This window comes from Rhinoderma darwinii, chromosome 1 (genome assembly GCF_050947455.1).
Source record: "Rhinoderma darwinii isolate aRhiDar2 chromosome 1, aRhiDar2.hap1, whole genome shotgun sequence".
Classification (NCBI taxonomy): Eukaryota; Metazoa; Chordata; class Amphibia; order Anura; family Rhinodermatidae; genus Rhinoderma; species Rhinoderma darwinii.
In genome coordinates, this window is record NC_134687.1 from 593,842,204 (window position 1) to 593,861,950 (window position 19,747).

General features: G+C 45.3%; 1 protein-coding gene across 2 annotated transcripts in view; it reads left to right on the forward strand.

Annotated features, from left to right (window-relative positions):
• The window catches only part of KIAA1328 (KIAA1328 ortholog), a 124,039-nt gene that overhangs the window by 41,334 nt on the left and 62,958 nt on the right, over positions 1-19,747 (forward strand). For both annotated transcript variants that reach the window (XM_075840414.1, XM_075840407.1), the window contains one exon: positions 7,506-7,633. In XM_075840414.1, the coding sequence (XP_075696529.1) occupies positions 7,506-7,633 (128 nt within the window). The remainder of the gene's footprint in view (positions 1-7,505; positions 7,634-19,747) is intronic.

Sequence of the window (19,747 nt, forward strand, 5' to 3'; positions counted from 1 at the left end):
CGTTCACGCATTTCAGCTTGTTTCTTGATTGCTTTTAGTCCCCACTACTTCACATTTCGCTACTGCCCCACAGTTCGCTCTGTCTGTACAGAACGTGCTCTGTGGAAGATGTATATGGAGGAAGTAGGGAGAGAGAGTAACAAACCCTGCCAATAGAAGTCTATGAAAAGAGGGGGGGGCAGGGAGACACAGGCACTTCTGCCCATAGAAATCTATGAGTAGAGTAAAGCGAGAGGGAGCCGGAAGAGAATGAACACACACCTTGCCCATAGAAGTCTTAGGAGCAGGGAGGGGAGCAGAGGGCAGAGTGAGAGACAGTCTATGATGCTAATAAAGGTCTATGGAAAGGGGGCATAGGAGGAGGTAGAAGACAGGAGACAGATGCTGCCCATAAAAGTCTAGGGAGGAGGAGCCGAGTAAGAGACCAAGAGCTGCTGCCTATAGAAGTGTATAGAGAGGGGAGAAGGAAACTGGATCAGAGGCACAGGAAAAAAAAAACACAATGCCCATAGAAGTCTATGGAGAGTGGAGGGAGGTGCAGAGTGGAGACAGTCTACTGGTAAGTTATAATTCACCCCAGTGCTTGATTCTCCACTACATTGCTGTATAAACTCCTCCATGCTGCAGTGTGTGTGTGTGTGTGTGTGTGTGTGTGTGTGTGTGTGTATGTGTGTATATGTGTGTGAGATAAGAGAGCAGGATTCTCCTATTTGTGGTGTATATAGGAGACATGATAGCCTTTAGGCTCCGTCAGCTAGCTCACACAAGACTGAATTGGGGTCTGCAGAAGGGAAAACTGGTAAATATTACAGAATAGTCATATATTTGCCAGATATACTGTTTATTCCTCATGTTCACAGATATGACTTCTTATTCTGAAAAGTTAGGCACTCTTTAAGCGCTAAATAGTAAGTGGATATAGGAAGTTACTACTATACTGCCAAGTGGATTGCATTGAAGGATTTCACGAACGTGGTCAGCAATGCGTCTGCATGCACTGTGCTGACAGGTTTAATTGTAGCGGCCCAGCCAGCCACGTTCTGAATCCAGGTTTGGATGTGACTAGAGTATCAGACATCATGTAAGTGAGGATCAATAACAACGGGGTTGTATGTATAGAAAGTGCGCCACTCTTGTGCATCAGCTCAGCACCATTGTTAAAGGCAAAGCAGCCAATATGTATATTATACTGTATCTGGATAGAACTCGCACTTTCACTAGCACAGACCTGTGTGACTAACCTCTGATCAGTCCACGACGGTCGTTTTTGGTTGAGGCTTATGTGACTTGTCACCGAAGTTTAATTCTGCCTCCAGACCTTGTTCTGCATAGCTCGTTCTCGTCTCCATTACCGGCAGACACCTGCCAGCGAGATCCTTCACTCCTGTCTAAGGTGTAAATGGCGAGGGGGGATTATTGTTAGTCTCCCCGTATCAGCCTGAAACTCTGGGCCATTCTGACTATAATACTCTGCAGGTGTAGAGAGGAGATTAGCGGCGTCCATCTCTCTCTGCTCTGTCCAGTGGGAATGTGACAGTAAACGCTTCCATGAATACTAAGGAGACGTGTCAAACCTCAGATGAATTGAATGCCTGTTCCCGGCTTTAGGTGCCATCGTATGGAAACGTGACCGCGCTGGCGAGGGCCCTTAGAATCCTCCCCATTGTGATTTTTATCTCTAAATAATGGGACCTATACCCTGAATGCAAAAACAAAAATGACTTTACATCAATAATTTACTAGTTAATTACTTCATAATGAATTTTTCATTGGGATGCCTTGAAATGCACCAACCTATTGGCTGCTAGAGCAGAACTGGCAGAGTTGTGTGCACCAGCGGAGTGACAGGTCTGTGCACAAGCCAAACTCTCTTCACGTTAACGGAGGATAGAAATCTGCAAGGAGGTGGATCAAGTTTAGTCGTCTTTGCGCTGCTAAATGCGTGCTTCAAGTGTAGGGTCCCGTATGCAACTGTTCACACTTGCGTATAACCTCCATACAATCCGCAACCTTACATATGTATTCCCATCTTATATAGGAGGGCATGTCGCTACTATGTTATCACTTTATTATCATTGGGGTCTGACCTCTGGGACCGATCATAAAGCGGTGGCATATCTTAGCAATATGCCATCAAGTTATAAGAGAGGAATACCCCTTTTAATCATGTATTTTTTTTTCCAGTCACATCCAGAGCTGCATTCATTATTCTGCCAGTTTGCAGTTAGAAATGTAGTTCCTAGAATTTACTACACTCTGGAGCATTAGAGACATGGCTTTTTCTAACCCCTTTTAAAGATGCATTAATCTACATATAAAGTTTAGTGGGGCCCCACGCACAGGACCGTAGTTTATAACCTTAACTACGGATAATTTGCGGACCCGTTGATCTCTATGGGCTATGGACACCTTTCTGTATATTTACGGATATGTGTCCGGGCCGTAGAAATGATCTGCAAAATATAGAACTTGTCCTATTCTTGTCTGCAATTGCGGCACAGACTTGCCCATAGAAGTCTATGTGCACAAATTGCGGCACAGACTTGCCCATAGAAGTCTATGTGCACTCTCAAAATTGCGGCACAGACTTGCCCATAGTCTATGTGCACTCTCAAAATTGCGGACGGCTGTGGATGTGCATCCGTAGCCGTCCAGAATTGCAGAAGCGTTGCTATGCGACGGCAGGAGATTCCCCAAGAAATTGGTACCAGAGCGATCGATCAACCTTTTTCAAGGGGTTGGGACATGTTGGTGACATCATTTGTAGCCTTCCTCTTCTTTTTTTTTTCTTGGATTCTTATATACGGATGAACTATGGGCTGTGTTTGCGGACAGCGTGCCAGATATGCAGAGGACTACGGATCCCTATTTGCAGGCAGTGAAAAAACCCATCCGGTTGTGTGCATGAGGACTCCCTTTGTAAATGTGTGGCTGCCTGTGTTCGTCTGTTAGAATTGGCTTGCCTATGGGTTAAATCCACAGCAATTCTGGGAAAGAAAATCTGCTGCCACCCCTCCACTGAAGAATAGGGCACTTTACATTACATATGTTCAGTGTGGATTTTGCAGTAAATGAAAAGGTCCCGCTTACACATTACGGAAAATAAAAAGGTTTTCAAATTCACTCCATGTTTTATTTCTGCTGCCGAAAGGTGGAGAAATTCATGCTTGTCATTCTAAAGTCACGTCTATGGTCGCAGCAAACGAGCGAATAATACCTTCTAGTTCAGAGCTGCATTCCTTATTCTGCAGGCTTCAGAGCTGAAATCTCCCATATACCCTGCTTGTTCAGTGTCTGCACATAGCTTGTTCTGGTAATTTGCATTTTGAGAAGTGTGAGGGTATGTTCACACGGGCTATTTAAAGCCGTTTTTCAGGACTGTAAATGCCCCGATAAACGGCTAAAAATGTGGCGGATGAACGCCTCCAAACATCTGCCCATTGATTTCAATGGGAAAAACTGTGTTCCGTTCGCATGGGGCGTTTTTTTACGCACCCGTTTTTAAGCACTACAGCGTAAAAAAAACTCCTCTTGAAAAGTGCATGTCACTTCTTGAGCCGTTTTTCATTGACTCAATAGCAAAACGGCTCTAAAAACTGCTGCAAAAAAACGCAAGTTGCTTAACAAACAGCTGAAAATCAGAGGCTGTTTTCCCTTGAAAACAGCTCAGTTTTCAGCTGTTTTTTGTTAAGCGTGTGAACATACCCTTATATGTACACCAAGCCAATCCTCTGATGTAGGGGAAATCCATTTTTATAAGATTATTTAGGCTATGCTCACACGCTTAACAAAAAACATCTTGAAAATGCGGAACTGTTTTCAAGGGAAAACCGCCCCTGATTTTCAGCAGTTTTTTAAACAACTTGTGTTTTTAACTGCCGTTTTTGGAGCTGTTTTTTCTATTGTCAATGAGAAACTGCTCCAAAAATGGCTCAAGAAGTGACATGCACTTTTTACGAGGCATTTCTTTTTACGCGGCAGTTTTTAAAAACGGCCGCGTAAAAAAACGCCCTGTGGGAACGGAACGCAGTTTTTCCCATTGAAATCAATGGGCTGGTGTTTGCAGGCGTTTAGCCTCCACATTTTTAGCAGTTTTTCGGGTCCGCGTGAACATACCCTAACTGTACGACCTGTCGGCGGATTTTATATTTTAGTGTGATTTTATAACCTGATTTTAATTCGCTCTTCTTGCTATGTCTATAATGGTGATTCCACACTTAGCAACTTTTTGTTTTGTAAAAGCACAAAATTTTTGATCAAAGGCTCAAAAAAAAAATCGTGTTGCATCACTGCAACGTGTGGACTCGCCTTTACACACTTTTTCACTCAATTGCGCTAGTCCTATTCCATTTAGATTTTATTGCCCCACAACCCCATCCATCCGTCCATGACAAACACTTTTATTAATTTTTTTAAACGTAATCTATAAGCATACTCCTTGTTTGTAGATTTAGATTATTTCTAAATTAAATTTTTTTTTTTTTCATTCTGTAGCAGGAGAGCAGTACAAAATCTAGATCCCACATTGTCCTGTTCTTCTCCAGTCTGTCCACTAGAGGGAGCGCTTGCTTCAGCATCTTCCTTCTCAGAATTGACCAATACTCTGCTGTACAGATGCACATATGGCTGAATATTATCTTTTTATAGTTACAATTATGAACAATTGGAGAAAATGACAGCTGAATTATACAGTGTTCATTTTATTTGTTTTACTTTTACATTCTAAATTTGTTCAAATGCAAACATGAAATTAACATGAAGCGTTTGCAGGCAGCGCTCACCTTGGACTATTCCCAGCACAGCCACAACCACAATTACATGCTGTTTACCTCCGAATAGCAGTCATGTCATCTATTTTACTTGTCAGATTTCTGAAAGGCATAAAGGAGCAGCAGCCGCCACCGGCTGATTCACCGTGCTTGCTTAGAATGATTTAGCCTTCACAGGTAGAATATGTCCACCAAATTACAAATGGCATTTTATTCCTGCTTGGTTTTACTATGACTTTGATCCCTTGATTAGGAAAATGAAAGGCTTGCAGAAGGCAGGGTCAGACCCTGACCCCAATTACAGTGTCCTTTAGTAGCCCCCTGTACATGAATCCAGCTGGTACCATGTTGCGTTTGGTCTGGTTTTTACCGTGCCAAGGACCTCTGCTTCCAGATCATTGCTGGTTTTTGTGTAAGGCTCTGATCACCACATGGTTGGTACAAAGTCTTGGGTATAGTGTAACCGCCTCTAGGTTTTTATGGACCTGTCAAACATATGACAAATGGACAAATATCACCAAAAAAGTGCACGGCATGATCAACGGTAAGGCTGGGTTCACACGACCTATTTTCAGACGTAATGGAGACGTTTTACGCCTCGAATTACGTCTGAAAAAACTTCTCCAATACGTCAGCAAACATCTTCCCATTGCTTTCAATGGGTCTTACGACGTACTGTGCCGACTACCTGTCATTTTACGCGTCCCTGTCAAAAGACGGCGCGTACAATTATAGCCTTGTCAGGGCACTTCTTGGAACGTTTTTGGAGCCGTTTTCTCATGGACTCCAATGAAAACCGCTCCAAAAACGGCCGTAGAAAAACGCGAGTTGTGAAAAACGTCTGAAAATCGGGGTCTGTTTTCCCTTGAAAACAGCTCCGTATTTTCAGACTTTTTTTGTTAAGCGTGTGAACATACCCTAATGGTGCATCAGTGGTGGGGGTGCTCCTGCAGTGTGTAGAGGCTGTGGTGTGGATGACGATCCCGCAGTAGAGTAGTACTAGTGCAGCAGTGGTGGTGGGGGGGGTAGAGTAGTACTAGTGCAGCAGTGGTGGGGGGGGGGGTGATCTAGCAGTGTGTGTGGGCTGTGGTGTGGATGATGATCCTGTAGTAGTACTGGTGGGGTGGGGCGGGGGGGGGGGGTGATCCAGCCGTGTGTGTAGAGGCTGTGGTGTGGATGATCTAGTAGTTTTGGTGCAGCAGTGGGGGGGGGGGGGTGATCCAGCCGTGTGTGTAGAGGCTGTGGTGTGGATGATCTAGTAGTTTTGGTGCAGCATTGGGGTGGGGTGGGGGGTGATCCAGCAGTGTGTGTAGAGGCTGTGGTGTGGATGATCTAGTAGTTTTGGTGCAGCATTGGGGTGGGTGGGGGGGGGTGTGATCCAGCAGTGTGTGTGTAGAGGCTGTGGTGTGGATGATCTAGTAGTTTTGGTGCAGCATTGGGGTGGGGTGGGGGGGTGATCCAGCAGTGTGTGTAGAGGCTGTGGTGTGGATGATCTAGTAGTTTTGGTGCAGCATTGGGGTGGGGGGGGGGGTGATCCAGCTGTGGTGTGGAGGATGATCTAGTAGTTTTGGTGCAGCATTGGGGTGGGGGGGGGGGGTGTGATCCAGCAGTGTGTGTAGAGGCTGTGGTGTGGATGATCTAGTAGTTTTGGTGCAGCATTGGGGTGGGGGGGGGTGATCCAGCTGTGGTGGTGTGGATGATCTAGTAGTTTTGGTGCAGCATTGGGGTGGGGGGGGGGGTGATCCAGCAGTGTGTGTAGAGGCTGTGGTGTGGATGATCTAGTAGTTTTGGTGCAGCATTGGGGTGGGGGGGGGGGTGATCCAGCAGTGTGTGTAGAGGCTGTGGTGTGGATGATCTAGTAGTTTTGGTGCAGCATTGGGGTGGGGGGGGGGTGATCCAGCTGTGGTGTGGAGGATGAACTAGTAGTTTTGGTGCAGCATTGGGGCGGGGGGGGGGGGGGTGTGATCCAGCAGTGTGTGTAGAGGCTGTGGTGTGGATGATCTAGTAGTTTTGGTGCAGCATTGGGGTGGGGGGGGGGGTGATCCAGCTGTGGTGTGGAGGATGAACTAGTAGTTTTGGTGCAGCATTGGGGTGGGGGGGGGGGGGGGGTGTGATCCAGCAGTGTGTGTAGAGGCTGTGGTGTGGATGATCTAGTAGTTTTGGTGCAGCATTGGGGTGGGGGGGGGGGGGGGTGTGATCCAGCAGTGTGTGTAGAGGCTGTGGTGTGGATGATCTAGTAGTTTTGGTGCAGCATTGGGGTGGGGGGGGGGGTGATCCAGCAGTGTGTGTAGAGGCTGTGGTGTGGAGGATGAACTAGTAGTTTTGGTGCAGCATTGGGGTGGGGGGGGGGGGGTGTGATCCAGCAGTGTGTGTAGAGGCTGTGGTGTGGATCTAGTAGTTTTGGTGCAGCATTGGGGTGGGGGGGGGGGGTGTGATCCAGCCGTGTGTGTAGAGGCTGTGGTGTGGATGATCTAGTAGTTTTGGTGCAGCGGTGGGGGGGGGGTGTGATCCAGCAGTGTGTGTAGAGGCTGTGGTGTGGATGATCTAGTAGTTTTGGTGCAGCATTGGGGTGGGGGGGGGTGATCCAGCTGTGGTGTGGAGGATGAACTAGTAGTTTTGGTGCAGCGGTGGGGTGGGGGGGGGGGGTGATCCAGCAGTGTGTGTAGAGGCTGTGGATTATGTTTATTTTTGTTTTTTTAAGAGCTTTGTGTCAGAAATCCCTTAACAAATTTCCACCTCTGCAACAACAATACCGAGAGTGCCAGGAGCTGCTGAGTCTGTACCAGAAGTACCTGTCAGAGCAGCAGGAGAAGCTGAATCTGTCTGTATCCGAGCCCAGCGACAGGAGAAGCCGACCCCAGCAGGTGAGTAGCGTCATTCCTCTCTCCTCACCCCTCTCCTCTGCAGAGCATTACACACTCCTGTCTGTGGGCTTCACTACCCCCCCAGTCTCTGGAGATGAGCGGAGCTGGCAGAGGCCGGTATTCCATTACACACAGCAGGGTCAGGGGGAGGCCGTTGTTTGTTTTCTAATGAAGAGCAATTAGCGCACTGTATATTTTCTAATACAGTCGAAAGGACATTTTAATGGTTGAATCAATTATGCAAATCGTCTCGCCTCTGCGGAGGTGCAGATAATGCGTGCTGGACGCAGCGAAGTCTATACAAATGCTGAGAGGAAGCGGACATCAAGGGGTTTCAGCTACAAAGATCTTGTTCCACTTATGCCAATGATCACGTTGTTTTTTGTTTTTCAAAAATAAAATACTAATACTTTTAAAGTGACTGCTCCAAATGTGATGCGGTCACTATAACAAAGCAGAATTTTTAAGGGAGAACGCTAGTAATTCTATAGTATAAATATGAGCACTAACACCTCATAATCCTTACTGCGGAGTGGACTGGCGCCCTTCTTGCTCCCTGCTTGGTACTGGAGAGAGTGCAGGAGGTATGTGGCAATACTCACCATCCACACATTCAGGGAAGGTGCCCGGGCCGTTGAAAAAAATAGAACATGTCCTATTTCAGGCCGTAATTACGGCACGGGCAGACCCATATAGCTTCATGCCCACTTCAGTCTTTTTCTTCAGGGTGCTAGCGTTTTTCAGACGGCTAGCACCCTGACCCATTCATTTCAATGGGGCCATGCACACTTCAGTTTTTTTGACTGTCCCTTTGCTCCGTTCCGGCAAAAGTACAGCATGTCCTACTTTGGTCCGAGATTCCGTGACCGTTAGGCCCATGCAAGTCAATGGGGCCGTCAAAAAAACTCAAGGCACACGGAAGGCATCTGTGTGCCGTCCGTGCGTGACGGAGCCGTTGCCTAGCAGAGGCCGGGCGGGCAGAGGTACACATACAGACAGATACTGCACTAATCGGCAGCCCCTTCTCTCGGTCAGCACTGATAGAGAGAAGAGGCTGCTGATCAGTGCTGGAACGCAGCGATATTAGAAAAATAAATTCATACGTACCCCGGCCGTTGTCTTGGTGACTCGTCCCTCTTCTGACATCCAGTCCGACCTCCCTGGGTGACGCGGCAGTGCATTTGACCGCTGCAGCGGTCACATGGTCTGAAACATCATCTCAGGAGGCCGGACTTGAGGAAGAAGCCGGCAAGCAGGGAGTTCTGGGTAATGAGTAACTTTTTTTTTTTTTTGCAGGCTTTTTTTAATGAACCATTAATCTATATTGTGAGCGCCGCACATGCTATTCCCTGTCGAGCGGTAGTCTCTGTCCAGAGTGCTGAAAGAGTTAAGGGGATGCACTGATCGGCAGTAACTCTTTCAGCATCCTTGACAGTGAGTACCGCTGGACAGGGAATAGCATGTGCGGCACTTACAATATCGTGTACATAGTGTGAACGGGTTTCAGTTTCCTCTCTGAATCTGAAACACGGAAGTGTACACACGGGAAGCACACGGATCCGTGAAAAACAGCCGTGAAAACGGTGATGGAAGTGTGCATGAGGTCGAAGTCTACTACGGGTGGCTACGTGTGTTTACCCGTAATTACAGGAGCGTTGCTAGACGACATGAGGGGATAGTCACTGTCCAGGGTGCTGAAAGAGTTAACTGATCGGCAGTAACTCTTTCAGCACCCTGGACAGTGACTACCGCTGGAGTTAAAAGTATTAAAAGTTAACTTACCCAGAACTCCTGCTTCTTCCTCCAGTCTGGCCTCCCGGGATGACGTTTCATCCCATCTGACCGCTGCAGCCAATCACAGGCTGCAACGGTCACATGGACTTCTTTTAAACCAATGAAAAAATCTGGCTTCAAACAAACTTTCCAAAATATATATTAGATAATTAACTTTTATTAACTTTATTTTACGAGAGAATTGTATATAAATATTCCAGCATTGCTTTTCGCGTTATAAATTTACGCCGTTTACTATGCAGCGTAAATAACATGTTACGTTTATTCTTTGGGTCGGCACGATTATGGGGATACCAAATATATGAATTTTAGAAAAAAATTACTTGTTTTTGCATCGCCGCGTTCCAAGAGCCGTAAATTTTTTTTATATTTTGGCCAATGTGGCTGTATGTGGGCTTGATTTTTGCGGGCCATGGTTTAGTTTTCATTAGTACTATTTTGGGGTACATAGTAGTTATAGATTAGCTTTTTTATTTATTTATTTTTTATGGGAAGGATCGGAGAAAATATAATTTTGCCATATTTGTCCGGCGTACAAAATTTAGTACGAGTTGTTACAATTTTGTTCGACCCGTTACGATCGTGGGGATACCATTTATGTATATGTGTTTTGTTGTGACGCTTTTACTAAATAAATAATTTATTTTATTTGGACTGTAATATTTTTAACTTCTTTTACATTTTTTTTTTTTTTTTTTTTTTTTTTTAGTACCACAAGGGGACTTCACCATGCGATCTGCTGATTGCTTATATAATGCTTTGGTATACTAAAGCATTATTGCCTGTCAGTGTAAAACTGACAGGCAATCTATATGGATATGACTCTGGCATGGTCTAATCGGCAGTGAATGAAGGCAGACCTGGTGGCCTTTGTTAGGCTCCCCGGCTGCCATGGAAACTCAACGGCGCCCCGCGATTTCTTTGCGGAGGAGCTCCCTCCCTCTGTCAAACATTAGATGCCGCTATTGACAGCAGCATCTAATGGGCTAAACTACCGGAATCGGAGCGTGCTTCGATTGCGGCAGGAGCCAGGCTGCGTATAACAGCCGTGCTTCTGCCGGTAATCGCGTGGGTACACTGGCAGTACACACGTGACCAGAGGACGGATATATCCGTCTTAATGCGGGAACTAGCACCTGCATCGGACGGATATATCTATCCTTGGTCGTTAAAGGATGTTCCCGACATCTAAAATAATGCTTTATATTTGCTTAACATGTAAAAAAAAAAAAAGAAGTTTGCTGCAATTCCCGCATCACTGGTCACCGGGGTCCACCACTAATTATTCTGAAATGACTGACTCGTAATTAAAGATAGAACAGGCCAGAATGTTGCTGCGAAAAATAAACTAAAGATAATGCAAACACAAATGAACAAAACAGAATGGATATGGATGAAAACGGGGTATGTGTGTGTGTGTGTGTGTGTGTATATATATATATATATATAACAGATGACCCATAACAAACCTCCTAGAATGGGTTCCGTACTGGACAGATACAAACCTTAGCATAAAAATGTGCGCCGGTTTTTTTCTATTATTTTTAATAGACTTATAAGAGCAGCCATTCGACAGTAAAACACAATCAACCATTCTAATCTGAGAGATCGCAGAAGAGGCTTCATTCAGACTGTAAAGAGGCTGCGTCTTGGAGTTGCAGGTCCCATCCTTCCTCCTCCACAGACTGCATCCTCCAGCAACTCCGAGGAAAGTGTAAATGTTCCTGCTTCAATCTCATTTTAATGACACACTCGAGCCCGGGCCCCGAAATGTCATCCTCTGTATTGTAAAACCTTTACGAAGTTGAATAAAGCTTACACATAAGAGCAATCAGCGCTGATGGCAGCCGGCGAAATATCAGTCTCTGGGAATCAATTTTACATGAATCCGCTCTTCACACAATTTGAATTTTAAATGTTTTTTTAAAATATGTGACCTCTTTAGAACACAAAATACAGACGAAAGAGTGAGCGAGACCGTAAAACCTAAATTTGTGGTATCCCCCCCCCCCCCCTTATTTATCTCCCAATAATCTCCTAACTAGATACAGAATACACAAACTAAATTACTTTCCATTTTAATAATTAACTGCCCTCGTGACCTATCTGCAGAAAACTGCCTACAAGCTCTGATCTGGAGCAGTCATGGTTCTCAGAGGTGTTTTTGTTGTGTTTCAAATACCGCGTGGTGGGAGGGTGAGTATACCTGAACATTTGGAAAACTGCCTCGTTAAGTTCCCCCAGAGCTGTGATGATGATATTTATTTATATGTCTGCCTCTGCTCTCTTTCTGTTCTTGATTAGGGCACTTCTGTCATTTTTTTTTTTTGTTTGTTTTTTTGAAAATGTTTTGCCCAATTTTTTTTTTATTTTTTCCTTTTCTAAAGTGTTTTTGTTTCTGTTTTTTTTTATTTTTTAAAATGATGGAGCTATGCAGAATTTTTTAGCTAGAGAGAGAAACTCTGTATGCACATGTGTGTTCTGTATAATACGACAATTTGTTTTCTTTACTGCTGGGGTTGTGTTTACACTTGCTGCTTTTGCTTCATTTTTATATATATATTTTTTTGTTCTAGCGAAAATGTGTTTTTTTTTCTCTCACTACTTTTACAAAACAATTGTAAAACTTAATGCATGCGTACCCAGCCTCCGTTTCAGCTCGGCTTAACCTTAGTAACATAGCTCTATAAATAGAAGCTACATTACAAAAAGAAAAACAGCGGGCACCACAGATCTATACGCACTATAGAGAAACGTGCCAATCAACTTGCAAACAGGAAGTAAAGGAGAAGAAAACACATATATACTGGCTGCACATCTTATACAAATAGTCTTTGTTAGAACATCACAAAATGCAAAGAAAACAGACAAAAATGGAAAAAACATTTTTAAAAAAATGCACAAACCAGTCCTGACCCCTGGTTGGGTTAAAGGACAAATCAATCATGGAGATAAGATTTTATAAGCCTTAAACCAGACAAAGTATATAAAAAATAGTGTAGTACCGTGTTAGCCAGAGGCCATATGAAATGTTAAATACTTTTGTGTCAAAAAAGACAAAAGTATAATAGGTATGATACCTTTATTGGCCAACCATAAAAGTTCTATATGCGGCTTTCAGAGCACAGCGGCTCATTCTTCAGGCAAGTTAAATGAATGACTTAGAAAAAAGCACAACATTTAGATGTTACACAAAGACCATGTAAAGGATCTGCCAGACACTGCTTCTGTGTTGATGCCCGGGGTTAATCATTCTGCATCTGCCCCTAGGTCTGATAGTGACTCGATCTGCTACCACTCGGGCTGGTAGGCTGAGTAGTGGGAGAACCTATCACAGCCTGGCCAGACAGTTCGATCTCCCGCCCTAGGTCTATTTATACCTTAATTTGCTGTCTGTCCTTTGCCTGTGATTCTTGTGTTTCCTGGCTCTGCTGTTCCTGCTAATACCATTGACCTCTGCTTCTTATTGACCCTGCTTGACTGACTATTCTCCTGTTCTGCTTTTGTTACCGCGTACACTCCAGGTTTGACACGGCTCGTTCACTACTCTGTTGCTCACGGTGTTTCCGTGGGCAACTGCCCCTCTTCCCTTGCTTCTGTGTTCCCTTGTCTGATTTGTTTGTCGTTCACATAGTGAGCGTAGGGACCGTCGCCCAGTTGTATGCCGTTGCCTAAGACGGACTGTGCAAGTAGGCAGGGACTGAGTGGTGGGTAAATTAGGGCTCACCTGTCCGTCTCCCTACCCTGACATTACATAATCACAGGCCCATATACCTTTTCTACCCTGGTTCCTACACTACTATGGACCCCATTGAGGCCCTGGCTCAGCAAATGCAGGGTCTCTCCCTACAGGTCCAAGCCCTGGCTCAGAGGTGCAACCAGCGTGATGCTACCCAGGTACTGCTCTCCACCTCACCTCTTGAACCCCACCTCAAGTTGCCTGACCGGTTCTCAGGGGACCGGAAGACGTTTTTCTCCTTTCAGGAGAATTGTAGGCTCTAGTTCCGTCTAAGGCCCCACTCCTCAGGTTCTGAGAGCCACCGAGTGGGTATAATTATGTCCCGACTCCAGGACGGCCCCCAAGAATCGGCCTTCTCCTTGGCTCCTGACGCCCTTGAACTTTCCTCTGTTGACCTTTTTATTTATTTATTTTATTTTTCTGCTTTCGGGCTCATCTATAACGAGACTGATAAGACTGCCTTTGCTGAGAGTCAGCTGGTGACCTTACGTCAGGGTAAGAGACCCGTTGAGGAGTACTGTTCTGACTTTAGGAAGTGGTGTGTAGCTTCTCGGTGGAATGACCCTGCCTTGAGGTTCCAGTTTAGATTGGGTCTGTCGAACGCCCTGAAAGACCTGTTAGTTAGCTATCCTCTTCTGACTCTCTAGATCAGGTTATGGCTTTAGCGGTACATCTTGACCGACGTCTCAGGGAACGACTACTTGAACGTTTTTGTGCCTTCTCCTCTACTTCTCCGGTAGGTGCTGGCTTCTTCGTCGGGAAGAAGGATGGTGGTCTTAGGCCATGCATCAATTACCGAAACTTGAATAAGGTCACTGTAAGGAACCAGTATCTCCTTCCTTTGATTCCTGATCTCTTCAATCAGGTTCAAGGGGCCCAATGGTTCTCGAAGTTTGATCTTCAGGGGGCTTATAACCTTCTCAGAATCCGAGAAGGGGATGAGGGAAAGACTGCGTTTAACACACCCGAAGGTCATTTAGAATACCTCGTCATGCCCTTTTGGGTTGTGTAATGCTCCCGCGGTCTTCCAGAATTTCATTAATGAGATTTTGAGAGACTACCTGGGGGTATTTCTTGTAGTGTACCTTGATGACATACTTGTGTTTTCCAAGGACTGGCCCTCCCACATTGAGCATGTCAGGAAGGTGCACCAGGCCCTTCGGGAAAACAAACGCTTTGCTAAAACTGAAAAATGTGTGTTTGGGGTGCAGGAGATACCATTTTTGGGTCATATCCTCACTCCTAATGAATTCCGCATGGACCCTGGCAAGGTTCAGGTTGTGGCTGAATGGGTCCAACCTGCCTCCCTGAAGGCGTTAGTGCTTCCTGGGGTTTGCTAATTACCACAGGAGATTTATTGCTAACTTCTCGGTCATCGCTAAGCCTCTTGCAGATCTTACTTGCAAGGGTGCTGATATCCTCCATTGGCCTCCGGAGGCGGTCCAGGCTTTTGAGATTCTTAAAGGGAATGTGTTGCCAGAAAAACATGTTGTTTTTTTTTTTTTTAATTAAACATTTAGTGTGTGGGTGATTAAACATTGTTCAAATTTTTTTTATTTTTTTCACGAGTCAGGAAATATTATAAATTAATTCTAATTTATAATATTTCCCATTTCTGGTCACTAGATGGAGCTATTCCCAAAATTGCAGCATTGCAAAATTGGGTAAAAAGCCCTCGCTCTAGTGAGCTCTCAGCATCCCCCCCCTCCTTTATCCTGGCTAGTGCCGGGATAAACGAGGGGTTTGAACGGTGTAACCTCCTACACTGTGTGTCGCCATTTTTTGAGCTAACACACAGTGTAGTAGGTTTACATGCAGTAGTAAACACACACAAACACGAACATACATTGAAATCTCTTACCTGCTCCTGCCGCCGCGGCTCCCTCCGGCCCGTCCGCTCCGTCTGCTGCCGCTGGTCCAAGTGCACAAGTCCGGAAGCCGCGACCGGAAGTAGTAATATTACTGTCCGGCCGCAACTTCCGATCCACAGGAAAATTGCGCCGGACGGCGCCAATTTCAAATTGGACTGTGTGGGAGCGGCGCATGCGCAGTTCCCACACAGTCGCCGTACACAGAAGTGAATGGGACGGGACCCGTTCGCAGTCCCTATGGGACTGTGGCTGCCGTATTCCATGTCTGTATGTGTCGTTAATCGACACATACAGAAATGGAACAAAAAATGGCAGCCCCCATAGGGAAGAAAAAGTGTAAAAATAAGAAAAAGTAAAACACAAACACACAAATAAATATAAACGTTTTTAATAAAGCACTAACATCTTTAACATATAAAAAAATAATTTGTGATGACACTGTTCCTTTAAGTGCTTCATCTCTGCCCCAGTGCTTATTCAGCCTAACCAAATGGAGCCATTTATCGTGGAGGTTGACGCCTCCAGGTGGGAGTGGGTGCTGTCTTGTCCCAGGGTACCAGGTCTCTCACCCATCTCCGTCCCTGTGCCTACTTCTCCAGGAAGTTCTCGCCCACTGAGAGTAACTAGGACGTTGGCAACCGCGAACTCTTCGCCATTAAATGGGCATTTGAAGAGTGGCACCACTTCTTGGAGGGGGCTAGGCACCAGGTAACGGTCCTTACCGACCACAAGAATCTGGTTTTCCTAGAATCTGCCCGGAGGCTAAACCCGAGACAAGCTCGATGGGTGTTGTTTTTTACTAGTTTCAACTTTGTGGTCACCTATAGGGCTGGGTCTAAAAATATTAAAGCTGATGCATTGTCGCGTAGCTTCATGGCCAGCCCTCCTTTGGTGGAGGATCCTGCTTGTGTTTTGCCCCCAGGTATAATCATATCCTCTGATTCTGACTTAGTCTCCGAAATTGCGGCTGTTCAAGGTTCAGCTCCCGGGAACCTTCCTGAGAACAAGCTGTTTGTTCCCCTGCAATTCCGGCTGAGGGTACTCAGGGAAAATCATGACTCTGCACTATCTGGGCATCCTGGGTACCAAGCACCTCATTTCTAGAACCTGTTGGTGGCCTGGGTTGCCTAAAGACGTTAAGGCCTACGTCTCCGCTTGTGAAATTTTGTGCTAGGTCCAAGACTCCCAGGTCCCGACCTGCGGGCTTACTATGTTCTTTGCCCATTCCTCAGAGACCTTGGACCCATATCTCCATGGATTTTAACACCGATCTGCCTCCATCCCAAGGCAAGTCGGTGGTGTGGGTTGTAGTAGACCGCTTCAGTAAGATGTGCCACTTTGTGCCCCTCAAGAAACTACCCAATGCCAAGACGTTAGCTACCTTTGTCAAACACATCATGGGGTTCCTCTCAATATTGTTTCTGACAGAGGGGTACAATTTGTTTCATTGTTTTGGAGTGCGTTCTGTAAGAAGTTGGAGATTGATCTATCCTTCTCCTCGGCCTTCCATCCTGAAACTAATGGCCAAACTGAGAGGACTAATCTGTTTCTAGAACTATATTTAAGGTGTTTGATATCCGACTGTCAATATGATTGGGTCTCCTTCATTCCCCTCGCCAAATTTTCCCTTAATAACCGGGTCAGTAACTCGTCAGGCGTCTCCCCCTTTTTCTTTAAATTTGGGTTTAATCCACGGTTCTCCTCCGTTTTACCTGGTGGTTCCAACAATCCCGAGGTAGATGTCGTTCATCGGGAACTGTGCACAGTCTGGGCCCAGGTTCAGAAGAACCTTGAGACGTCCCAGAGCATACAAAAGACTCGGGCAGGTATAAGACGTTCTGCTAACCCCTTGTTTGTGGTCGGGGATCTGGTGGGGCTGTCTTCAAAAAACGTGCGCCTTAAAGTTCCGTCCCAAAAATTTGATCCCCGGTATATAGGGCCGTACGAGGTCATTGAGGTCCTTAACCCTGTCTCCTTCCGGCTGGAGTTACCCCCGTCCTTTCAAATACACGACGTGTTTCATGCCTCCCTCCTAAAATGCTTCTCCCCGTCCTTGGCTACCTCGAGGAAACCCCCGGTCCCTGTTCTCACCCCTGAAGGGGTAGAATTTGAGGTGGCCAAGATTGTGGACAGCAGGATGGTCCAAGGCTCCCTCCAGTACCTGGTCCATTGGAGAGGATACGGGCATGAGGAGAGGACTTGGGTACCCGCCCGGGATGTTCACGCTGGGTTATTGCTCAGGAGGTTCCATCTTCGGTTCCCCAATAAGCCAGGTCCACCTAGGAAGGGTCCAGTGGCCCCTCATAAAAGGAGGGGTACTGTAAAGGATCTGCCAGACACAGCTTCTGTGTCAACGCCCGTGGTTAATCAGTCTGCATCTGCCCCTAGGTCTGATAGTGACTCGATCTGCTACCACTCAGGCTGGTAGGCTGAGGAGTGGGAGAACCTATCACAGCCTGGCCAGATGGTTCTAGCTCCCGCCCTTGGTCTATTTATACCTTCGTTTGCTGTCTATCCTTTTGCCTGTGATTCTTGTGTTTCCTGGCTCTGCTGTTCCTGCTAATACCATTGACCTCTGCTTCTTATTGACCCTGCTTGACTGACTATTCTCCTGTTCTGCTTTTGTTTACGCGTACACTCCAGGTTTGACACGGCTCGTTCACTACTCTGTTGCTCACGGTGTTTCAGTGGGCAACTTCCCATCTTCCCTTGCTTCTGTGTTCCCTTGTCTGTTTTGTTTGTCGTTCCCATAGTGAGCGTAGGGACCGTCGCCCAGTTGTACGCCGTCGCCTAGGACGGACTGTGCAAGTAGGCAGGGACTGAGTGGCGGGTAGATTAGGGCTCACCTGTCTGTCTTCCTACCCTGACATTACAGATAATTAGTACATGAGGTGATACATCATTAAGATAAGCCGGGGCAATAAAACTGAGGTTATAGGGGTGATGACTTAGGAGTTAAGGCATCTGGAGTCAGTCTGATGGGGGATGTGACGTGTGTCCATGTAGTGGCTCATAAATCCTGGTGTTAGATTGAGACCTTGTGTCAATGACTGGAATTTTATCATCTTGAATTCCCAAATTTTTCTATCTCAGTTTTTAAAATGACCCTTCAGAATTAGTACCTTTTTAAATTGGCCAAACTGATCAGGTCCAGAGAAGTGTTTTCCCACGGGTGTATCCACCTCCTGTTTTATTGTATGTCTGTGTAGATTCATCCTGGTTTGTAGTTTTTGTATTGTTTCTCCAATGTAGATTCCTTTATTGATGCCCCTTGTACACAGGATCATGTAAACTACATTGGAGGATGCACAGGAGAACGTGCCAGTGATTTTATAGTCCTGCTGCGTGTTTGGTATCTGGATGGTGTTTGATGACAAGATGTTGGTACAGGTCTTGCTTTTTCTATTGTTGCAAGGAAAAGTGCCAGTCTCTGATGGAGATGAGAGGGACTTCTGACCAGGAGATTCCTTAGGTTTGGTGGCTGTTTGTATGCAAGGAGAGGTATTTCCTTCAGTTTATTGTCTTTGTTAAATATAGGTTGGAGATCAGCAGCAATTTTCCTCAAGATGTTCATTTGGGGGTTGTATATGACCACTAGGAGCACCCTGCTGTTATCTTCCTTTTTGTACTCCAGAAGATTGCTCTTTGGAATTCTTGTTGTTCTATAGATCTGATCTATAATCCTATATAAAAATATCACAGGAATATCCCCATTACATGTATAAATATCAAAGGAGCATATTGGTGGAACATATAAGATCTTACAATCTTTTTATTTATTTTTTATGCCTGTGGCTCCATGAGGATACGAGGACCCCACGCTTACCGCCATATTACCGGCTTCATTAGCGTTAATACTGGGGCTGTTAGAACTATTAGAAAACCTCTATCCCAGCTCTTACGCCGCCCTAACCATCTAAAACTGTGTGTGTATATATAATACACATTTATGCGTGTGTGTGTATATATATATATAATATATATATATATATATTACATAATTATGTTTGTATGCAATATATGTGTATGTATATTACATACATACACATATATGTATGTATTCTATACACACACGATTGTGTATTTGGGTACGTGTGTGTATATGTATATATATATATATATGTGTGTATATGTAATATATCTCAAAGCTTTAAGTGGACCTAGTTTTCTCGTTTTTAATTTTATTTTTTTCCATTAGGACTTATTAACTTTTACCCCAAAATTTTAAATCCTGCAGTTAGTTTCTCTGTCCGGTCTCCAATGCTATCCTATCATAGGGCAGTATAGGACAGAGAGGAAGATGCTGAGCCAATTCAACTGGCATAGAAATTTCTCCCCTATGACTGGAAGGGATCGTTATCAGAAAAAATTAACTTGTCCCCGCTGAGAAGATATTTTACCAAATTACTCCGTACAGAATTTTGGATCTATTTTGATAAAGGCAATATCCGCTATCCACTGTTAAAAACCATTCAGCCTATTTCTTTTTGCTTTTATTTACATTAAACCGAAAAACCCTTTAATAACTGGCCAAGATGACGGCGGAGAGGAACGGGCTAATGTGCAGAGCCTAAATTCTCCTTCTCCCCGTGTGACTCACCTTCACTCCCCATCGTGAATGCTCCCGGGAGCTGTAAGTGAAGTGCATCCCATTTACATTATTGCTTGATGAGAGCTTTTCTATCACTTTAATTACTTCTAGGAGTCACT